Source organism: Oncorhynchus gorbuscha, unplaced genomic scaffold (genome assembly GCF_021184085.1).
Source record: "Oncorhynchus gorbuscha isolate QuinsamMale2020 ecotype Even-year unplaced genomic scaffold, OgorEven_v1.0 Un_scaffold_499, whole genome shotgun sequence".
Lineage (NCBI taxonomy): Eukaryota > Metazoa > Chordata > Actinopteri > Salmoniformes > Salmonidae > Oncorhynchus > Oncorhynchus gorbuscha.
Genome location: NW_025745324.1, coordinates 238,881 through 248,859, shown reverse-complemented (window position 1 = coordinate 248,859; position 9,979 = coordinate 238,881). Strand labels below are relative to the sequence as shown.

The following is a 9,979-nucleotide window of genomic DNA, read 5'->3' as shown; positions in this document are numbered from 1 at the left end:
CCACTGGAGCCTGAGAAACACAATAGGGCCAGACCAGTGATTTAGCTAGCAGGCTGCACCATAGGCTCCATACATAATGTAATGTATAGAGCTAAAACAACTCTTCTACATCATTGCTGTTCTACACAACACAGCTCTATTTGTTCTATGACGCTGTTTGAGCAGCCCCTGGGACAGAATAGTCCACATCTGTTCTCCCTTCTCCCACTGGCCACAGAGAGTTCTCCCTGAGAGAGAAGGGGTGTGGCCAGACTGGCGGAACCACATTTCCTGGGAAGTGTTGTTTCTCTGTTATAGCAGTTTACTGACTAACTGTTAACATATAGGAAAACTAACAGAACACACACATACACGTGACCTACAGCTAATAAGTATTTGGAGTGGAGGGCTCAATAGATTCCCTGAGGATACCGTTCAGAAGGATGGGATATACATTTGGATAACTTCATGAATGCTTTTTGTGAAGTACGAATAATCCATTCTCCATTGCTTGGCTAAATTGACAGTTTACATTCCTGGTCAAACATAAATGGCATGCTCTAAGCCTCACGGATTACTTACTACAACAAGGTAAATAGCAGAACTCACACCTGCCTGACTCAGGATACTTGTTGATACTTGACTCAGGATACGTGTTAGAATATGTTTTCTTAGGTGTATGTTATTGTTTTCTCATATGAAATTCAACGTTCTTCAGACCAAAAATGGATTGAATAATAAATAAAAAAGGTCAGAGTTGCCTTTACAATAATAATATGTGTAAAAGAGGAAAGCATTTGTTCTCTTCCACCCCAGCAGAACACTTGCATTATGGTGACAAATGTCAACAGGCAGTTCTCTCATAAACTCTGTGACAGGTGAACAGATGGAAAGTTGGAAAGCAGTCAGAGAACAGAAGAAACCGTCAAAACATTCAGACACAGACAAGCTGGACGGAGTGTGGTTTCAGGCTAAATCTCGCATTGCTCTAGAATCGGTTGAGTAATGTCTGAATCATAAGGTTACAATGACCAGAACGGACAAAGCCCCGGCTTAGTTCATGGGAGGTAAACTCAATGACTGTGGTCCATCAACCATGAAAGTTGACATGGATGGGAATGTGTTCTAGTATTTCTAATTCTATGGTTTGGTTTCAATATGATCTCCAGCCTAGAGAAGGTCAGAGGTCTGTAGTGTTAGAACATGCAGGAGGTCCCACACTTCAATACTGCACACACACACACACACACACACACACACACACACACACACACACACACACACACACACACACACACACACACACACACACACACACACACACACACACACACACACACACACACACACACACACACACACACACACACACACACACACACACACACACACACACACACACACATAGTGGTGCCCAGGTCAGCTGTTTGTTCACTCGCACCCATCCGCAATTACTAATAACTCATCCGCAACCGCCCGACTATATGTGATAAAGTGAACATCTGAGGTCCGCACCCGTCCCGAACCCGCTAATATAAAAATAATACATGTGAAAGGTTTTCTGTGCAGAATGTCCAAATGGCACCTGTCTGACCGGTTGTAAGGACATAGAAAGCTGAGAAAACGACTCAACATGTTTCTGATAGATTTCAGTTCAGCTTGAATGAATATTTTATGTGGTTGAAATAATATCAGCTTTTATGATGCTGGTATAGACAGCACCTCCACAAATGGTATCTAACTGCACAGTGCATTCTCTCAAGATGCTGAAAGAAACAAAGCATATTTCTCAACTCCTGTTCCCCAAGTCAAAATTTAGCCTACATTTGGTGAATCAAGAAATGCTTAATTCTGCAGGAGTTAATATTAAGGCTATGTGAGAGGTTATAGACCTACAGTCAGTGTCCAGATTTCAGTTTCCATTCAACACATCTGAACAGTAGGCTACAGTTCCCTTGACATACCATAGGTCTATTTGAAGCCCCACTCATGTGACTGTGGATTTTGCATAGCTCCTCACAATCATCACACTGCTATCATCCTCTCTCACTACTTCACCAAATATTTCCCAAACATTGCCTTTCTGTCCCACCATTCTGTTTATTTTCAACTCCATTTCGCAGCTTTTTCTCTTATTGTATTAAATTCCCACATTGTCCTTTTTGCCTCTGTGGATCGAAGTTATGTTTTCTGTCTGTTCCCAAAACCATTTGGTGATTGGCATGTAGGCTATTTGGCGTGTGTTGGCCTACAGTTAGCGCATAAGCCTACGTTTTAGGGCCTAATGCCATATAACTTAAAATAATGAAAGGAAAACCTCAATGTAGCCTATAGATATAAATTGTACAAGAAAGGTTTTTTAAAGTATTGTTTTAATTTTGTTCAACCCACCCGCCCTTCATCCACACAATATATAACCACTGGGACTGTGGGTTATGAGTCAACCCCTGCAACACTAATACACACACACACACACACACGCACACACACACGCACACACACACACACACACACGCACACGCACACGCACACGCACACGCACACGCACACGCACACACACACAGGTTATTTGTGGGCTTTCCTGTTTGTAATCCATCTGGTAATTGGATAGTCTGTCATTTACAACGCTCTATTTAATTCAAAATACACATTCTGTTCACTTCCTAAAAAGTCCTCCAAACGATCCAGACACTGCAGGGGAAATACTGTATATATATACTGAATATACTTCAGAATAAACTGATGAAACCTTGCAACTGTTGTAATACTTATGTTTTGCTACGTGCTAAACCAGATTTGTCTGCTGAACGCCACAGATACTACAGTGTGGATTACAGTCAGACTAACCGAATCTTAAGGGCAACATTGACAAGCTCTCTGTGGGTGTGTGTGTTTGTACATGTGTGTTTGTGTGTTTGTGGTTGTCTATTAGAAGTTAACTTCTCTGAGAGCAATTATCATATCATTATGTCAGGCAGAGGTCCTGGTGAAGGGAAGTGCCTCACTGCAAAAACACAAACAAGATAACTTCTCATGGGAAGCAACGCTGAAGTAGATTCACTGGTGATGGACATAAACATTGTGCTCATGTATCTCTCCCTGCCATTCCCAGCCACAAACACTACTTGTAGCTCAGTGCACCAAAGTGCTTAGGGAATTTCTTAGGAATGTTGACCTTGTCTACGGATATATTATTGAAGAGCTTGTGATGCCAGATTCATTATAGAAGGTCTTGTTGTGCTATAAAGAAACAAAGTGAAGAGAGACTCATTTCCAGTTCAAAGTGGACATACCAAAGTACAGTATCAGTCAAATGTTTGTACACACCTACTCATTCAAAGGTTTTTCTTTATTTTTACTATTTTCTACATTGTAGAATAATAGGGAAGACATCAAAACTATGAAATAACACATATGGAATTGTGTAGTAACTCAAAAAGTGCTAACGAAATCAAAATATATATTTTAGATACTTCAAAGTAGCCATCCTTTTCCTTGATGACAGCTTTGCACACATTTGACATTCTCTCAACCAGCTTCACCTGGAATGCTTTTCCAACAGTCTTGAAGGAGTTCCCACATATGCTGAGCACTTGTTAGCTGCTTTTCCTTCACTCTGCGGTCCAACTCATCACAAGCCAGGTCATCTAATGCAGCACTCCATCACTCTCCTTCTTGGTCAAATAGCCCTTATACAGTCTGGAAGTGTGTTGGGTCATTATCCTGTTGATAAACAAATGATAGTCCCACTAAGCACAAACCAGATGGGGTGGTGTATCGCTGAAGAATTCTGTGTTAGCCATGCTGGTTAAGTGTGCCTTGAATTATAAATGAATCACAGATAGTGTCAAGAGTAAAGCACCCCCACACCATCACACCTCCTCCTCCATGCTTCACGGTGGGAACTACACATGCAGAGATGATCCGTTCACCTACACTGTGTCTCACAAAGACACGGTGGTTGGAGCCAAAATAGTCAAAATAAATAAAAACCCATTAATGAGTAGGTGTGGCCAAGCTTTTGACTGGTACTGTACATATTTACCTCATAAGACCTCGAGTTCCTCATTGTAATTATGATGAATAAACTCAAATGTTGACTGAAACACCTTTGCTTAAAACAGTGTTTACTCTTTAGGTATACTTTAGGTATACTTTAGGTATACCAACAATAGTTGGAGACACCATATACATTGTCAACCAAGACCATATGTTCCTTATTACAGTGAAACAACATCAGACCCTGTCCTCCTGAGTGAGGTCCACCAAAAGGCTCTGTCCTTTGGAGATAACTTCACTAAGGGATAACTTCACTAAGGGATAACTTCACTAAGGGATAACTTCACTAAGGGATAACTTCACTAAGGGATAACTTCACTAAGGGATAACTTCACTAAGGGATAACTTCACTAAGAGATAACTTCACTAAGGGATAACTTCACTAAGGGATAACTTCACTAAGAGATAACTTCACTAAGGGATAACTTCACTAAGGGATAACTTCACTAAGGGATAAATTCACTAAGGGGCCTCAAATCACAGGCTTTTGTCATCCTTCTGCCTGATCTCCACCGAGAGGTCTCTGACCATGAAGGACCGCCTGGAGGAGCTGCGTCAGAGGGCCCAGGGTTTTCGGGAGGTGAGCAGAGAGGCAGATGATACCCCATTCCCTGAGGAAGATCCTAACCCAGATGCCCCATTAGGGGTTAAGGTCGCCACCACGCAGCAGGCTTTGGTGTTCGAGCAAGAACCAGTCCTGCACAACTTCCTGTCCGAGGCTCAGCATATTCGCGGTGACATCACTGAGCTGGAAACAGAGGTTAGTAAGCTCACATATTCCTCCTATGAGTGGCCGTAACTATATAGACATGTCGACCCGCAAAGCATGCACCTCGGTTGGACTGCAACTGTATGTCCAATTGTCCATGAGAATAACGTTGTGAATTCGGGAGGTGGAAGGATGCTCTATAAATTCTTGTTATTAATTTAAAGTTTGACTGAATCCTCTTCTCCTTCTCCCCAGGTGAAGAAGTTCAGCCAGCAACAAAGGACCCTGGTGGCAACCATGCGTCGTTTCAGTGTGATGAAGAAGGACAGTGATGTGACGACGGACATCAAGCTGCAGGCAGAGAGCATCCACAGACGGCTGGACGCCCTCTCCAAGAAGGCACAGAGTTTAGAAGACATGCAGGGACTGGCTACAGCCACTACACGCATCCAACGCTCCCAACACGCAGCTCTACTGAGACAATTCCAACAGGTCACTCCATGAGTTATTATAACCTTTTATTCAATGGTGTTTTCTGATGTTTTTCTGACAACACTTGATGAACGTCAGCAAAAATATATATTGTTAGTCTTAATATTTTAATATATGCTAGCTAAGCAAACAGTGAAAAGAAATGTCTGTTTCTGGTCTAAAGTACTTTTTCATATTTTACCACTCCTAGGTGATGTGTCTGTACAACAACTCCATCCTCAGTAAACAGGAGCAGTGTAAAAACTTCCTCATCCGCCAGCTGGAGGTGTTTGGTCGTGACGTCACCGAGGAGGGAGTTGATGAAATGGTTGCCACCGGGAAGTGGGAAGTGTTTAACCAGAACCTCCTCAACGACGAACGCATCACACGCGCTCAGCTGTCCGAGATCGAGCAGAGACACAAGGTAAGCGTAGGTTTTGATGTGTAAGAAAATGCAAGAATATGTCATTGAAGGTAAAGTTCAGAATCTCAGTAGGCCATGTATGTCTGTGACCGACAAAACACTAATGTCTCATGTAATTTACACCAGTTTCACTGTCCGTTCAGACAAATCCTTGACTAATGTTTTGTCTTTATCCTTCGTGCAACTGCTATAGGAGCTACTGAATCTGGAGAGCAACATGAAGGAGCTGAGAGAACTGTTCATGGATATCTTTATGTTGGTGGAGGAGCAAGGAGGCTACATAGACAACATCCAGACCAGCGTAGAGAAGACACAGGACTACGTCACCGTCACTAACGAGAAATTTAAAATGGCCACCAGGTACAAGAAGAAGAACCCTCTAAGGAGACTGTGCTGCTGTTGCTGCCCCTGGAGGTGCTGCACATAGAGAAGGGACAAGTCCCCTGAACACTGGAGATAGCCCTGGAGGTTCTTCAGATAGGGAAAGGAAGAGCTCTGGTGTGGAGTGTCTACAGGTATGGGAGGGAAGTCTGTAGGGTGGCATGGCAGAACAGTGTTCAGAGAAGATTTAAGCCCATTACAGTGGTCAGAAATCATCCAGGAACAAGAGGAGTGTAAGAGGCTGTGCAGTTGAAGCAGGGTGGGAGTCAGTGTCTCCACTCATGAGGGACAACTTTAACGCAAGACATAATGCATTTTGAGAATCAGCAAGACTGCTTACGTTTTCAAAACTGTCTCATTTTTTCAAAACTCTACACACAATTCCCAAAACTGCACACACAAAATGCAAAATGCCTCACATCTCCTTGAAAATGTAACACTGCATTCAAAATGCCATAAACACATGTCAGAATGAAGCATTTGCATCAAATGGCAAACACTGCTTTCATAATACTACATTTTTGGATTTTCCTTGTAAACACTGTTGTTCTAAATCTAAAGCTCTTTGGTCTTTCATAGGCTTATTGTGTGTGTGGGGTCCCAGGGGGAGGCAGTCCAGGAATTGGTAGGGGGGAGTCACCAGTGCTAAGCTACGCTTTATGTCTTCTCCGGCCTGGGTCTGGCCACAATACTTTGTCCACATCACAAGATACGTTTTCTCTTGCCAAACATCGAGGGAAGTATCTCCTAGCATGACGTATCCAACCTTGGACAGAGTCCAACCTCTATGTCCCCACTTGGAGAAGCGACATGCGGGCATAGGGTTGGCGATCATACACTTTCCAGCGCCAGGCTGAGAAGAATTCCTCTATGGGATTTAGAAAAGGTGAATATGGGGGTAGGTACAAAACTACAAATTGTGGATGGGTGGCAAACCAGTTTTGGACCAGAACAGCCCGGTGAAAACTAATATTGTCCCATAAAACCACAAATCTAGCAGGCTCCTGATCTGGATCAGGGACAAGCATTGTGTAAATTGCATCCAGAAAAGTGAGCATATGGCCGGTGTTGTACGGACCCAGTGTGGCATTGTAATATAATAATATTGTGAAGGAGGACCCCGTTTTGAGTGATGGCAGTACACATATTTATATTACGCCCACGCTGTCCAGGGACATTTCTTCCGCGGTGCCTGGTTTTGGTGAGGTTGAAGCCAACCTGAAGGATATACAGATGAGTAAATATGTTATGTCTGAAGTACAGGAAGTAGTGTTGCATACATACCTCTTCAAAGTCATGTCGCATATTCTTGACTGTCAGAGTTTCTCTCAAATGGCACCTTGTAAAGTTGTTTCATCGTCACTCGGTGCCGTTGGAGGATGCGTTGTATGGTCGACAGGCTTACAGCATTGATGTTGTTAAATATGGTGTCATTATTCAAGATATGCTCTCTTATCTCTCGAATCCTAATTGCTTTTGTTGGCCAAAACCATATTTATAATTGCAGTCTCTTGTACATCTGTAAACAAGCATCCTCGTCCTCCATTATGTCTTTGCCTTTCCACTCTGTACAGAATTCAAACACAGTATGTGTTCAGCATAGGAACTGTAAACAATGTAAAAGAAATGTAGTACAGCATGATAACCAACCTCATTCATCCAATGCAGTGCAGTAAATGGATGGCTTAGAGTTACAAATGTTTATGCAATTATATGCAGTCATACGTATTTTAAAGTATATTACTGTAATGCTAAAATAGTCATTAGATAGTTGCATACCTGTTCTCATTTCTGAAGGTTTGAATTATGGACGCCACTGTAAATCGACTCAAGTTGGGCTGGACTCTCAGTCTAAACTCTCAGTCCAGCCTCTCTCATGGTCAAACCGTGGTTGATCACATGATCAACAAGTGTTGCCCTAATCTCATCAGAGATGGCTCTCCTTCCTTCTCTTCTTTGCCCTCGTCCTCTTCTTCCTCTTCCTCTTCCTCTCCCTCCTACTCCTCTTGCTCTCTGCCATTGTTCGCATTAGGTAGAGAATTGTGTGTAGTGTTTTGAAAAAAGTGTTTTATGCAATTGGCAACTGAGTCAAAGGCTGAGAAATAGCTTATGGGTTTGGATATTTGGTGTGTAGTTTTGCACTTTGAGTGAGAGGTTTCAAAAATCGTGTGACATGAAAAGATTTTGTGTTGGAAAAAACTGTAAATGCACAGAAGTATTCACAATGTGGAAACAGATTGAATTTTACTTTCATTAATCATTGCAATTATTTATTTTAAGTGCTAGTTTTTGTATTTACTCAAACTTTGTGTGTATGTATGTAACAGTATAACTTTAGACCGTCCACTCGCCCATACCCGGGCGCGAACCAGGGACCCTCTGCACACATCAACAACTGACACCCACGAAGCATCGTTACCCATCGCTCCACAAAAGCCACGGCCCTTGCAGAGGAAGGGGGACTACTACTTCAAGGTCTCAGAGCAAGTGACGTGTACAATACATATGAATGTATTTATCTGAGAGTTTCACTTCAAATCAGGCAGGCTCAATGGGAAATGTGTTTTATTTCAAGATTTCACTGTGAATTAAGCAATTTCATGTTGGGTATGCTTTTGTACTTCCTAATGTCAACTTTTATTTTGTTAAGGCCAGTTACCATTTCAGAAGATGACTTTCAGACAAAGACTGTTATTTAATATTCCAGAACATTTCAAACCAATCAACATCACAATTAAACCCTCTCTGACTGTGAACAGTGTAGGTGAAACAATGACACATTTTACTGTGTCACTGTGCTTTGTCATAGCAGCAGCGGTGTGGGAGTGTACATCATTACAGACCCATATGTGTCACTGTGCTTTGTCATAGCAGCAGCGGTGTCATTACAGACCCATATGGGAGTGTACATCATTTACAGACCCATATGTGTCACTGTGCTTTGTCATAGCAGCAGCGGTGTGGGTGTACATCATTACAGACCCATATGTGTCACTGTGCTTTGTCATCATTACAGACCCATATGTGTCACTGTGCTTTGTCATAGCAGCAGCGGTGTGAGTGTACATCATTACAGACCCATATGTGTCACATCATTACAGACCCATATGTGTCACTGTGCTTTGTCATAGCAGCAGCGGTGTGGGAGTGTACATCATTACAGACCCATATGTGTCACTGTGCTTTGTCATAGCAGCAGCGGTAGCAGCAGACCCATATGTGTCACTGTGGGCAGCGGTGTGGGAGTGTACATCATTACAGACCCATATGTGTCACTGTGCTTTGTCATAGCAGCAGCGGTGTGGGAGTGTACATCATTACAGACCCATATGTGTCACTGTGCTTTGTCATAGCAGCAGCGGTGTGGGAGTGTACATCATTACAGACCCATATGTGTCACTGTGCTTTGTCATGTGGGAGTGTACATCATTACAGACCCATATGTGTCACGGGAAATGCCAAGTGTGTGTGTGTGTGTGTGTGTGTGTGTGTGTGTGTGTGTGTGTGTGTGTGTGTGTGTGTGTGTGTGTGTGTGTGTGTGTGTGTGTGTGTGTGTGTGTGTGTGTGTGTGTGTGTGTGTGTGTGTGTGTGTGTGTGTGTGTGTGTGTGTGTGTGTGTGTGTGTGTGTTAACGGTGGACCCAGGTGTCTGATGTCAGAGTCAAGACAGAGGACAGGGTGTGTCTGGACCTGATTGGTAACAGTTTGAACTGATATCATAGGACAGGATAAGTGTCTATGGATACGCCACATGGCACAGCGATGATACTATGCTCTATACACAGGTAGGTCAGCTCTAACACAGCTGAACAGGAACTAGGATATAGCTAGGTAGACAGACTGGGATTTGTATTTGTATTTATTATGGATCCTCATTAGCTGCTGACAAGGCAGCAGCTACTCTTCCTGGAGCAAAAAATAAGGGAGTAATATACATTATAATACAATTGAGATATGG

At 42.8% G+C, this 9,979-nt stretch overlaps 1 protein-coding gene across 3 annotated transcripts; it reads left to right on the top strand.

The window, feature by feature from the left end:
* The first annotated feature begins 304 nt into the window (after positions 1 to 304).
* Positions 305 to 6,971, top strand: LOC124018379 (syntaxin-19-like). Of its 3 annotated transcripts, none has more exons than XM_046333666.1 (5): positions 305 to 570; positions 4,558 to 4,798; positions 5,003 to 5,239; positions 5,430 to 5,642; positions 5,836 to 6,971. In XM_046333666.1, exons 1-5 carry the CDS (start codon positions 530 to 532, stop codon positions 6,067 to 6,069), a joined length of 966 nt encoding a protein of 321 aa, XP_046189622.1. In that variant the 5' UTR covers positions 305 to 529; the 3' UTR covers positions 6,070 to 6,971. The 3 variants fall into 3 exon arrangements, with proteins under 3 accessions (XP_046189622.1, XP_046189621.1, XP_046189623.1); XM_046333665.1 differs by having other exon boundaries at positions 4,522 to 4,798; XM_046333667.1 differs by having other exon boundaries at positions 4,206 to 4,798.
* The last annotated feature ends 3,008 nt before the right edge of the window (positions 6,972 to 9,979 follow it).

Excerpts from the sequence above, each read along its gene's own strand:
- LOC124018379 (XM_046333665.1), top strand. The coding sequence starts at position 530 with ATGGCATGCTCTAAGCCTCACGGATTACTTACTACAACAAG. Across the intron at positions 5,240-5,429 it reads TACTGAGACAATTCCAACAG|GTGATGTGTCTGTACAACAA; the intron begins GTCACTCCATGA and ends TACCACTCCTAG. Across the intron at positions 5,643-5,835 it reads AGATCGAGCAGAGACACAAG|GAGCTACTGAATCTGGAGAG; the intron begins GTAAGCGTAGGT and ends CAACTGCTATAG.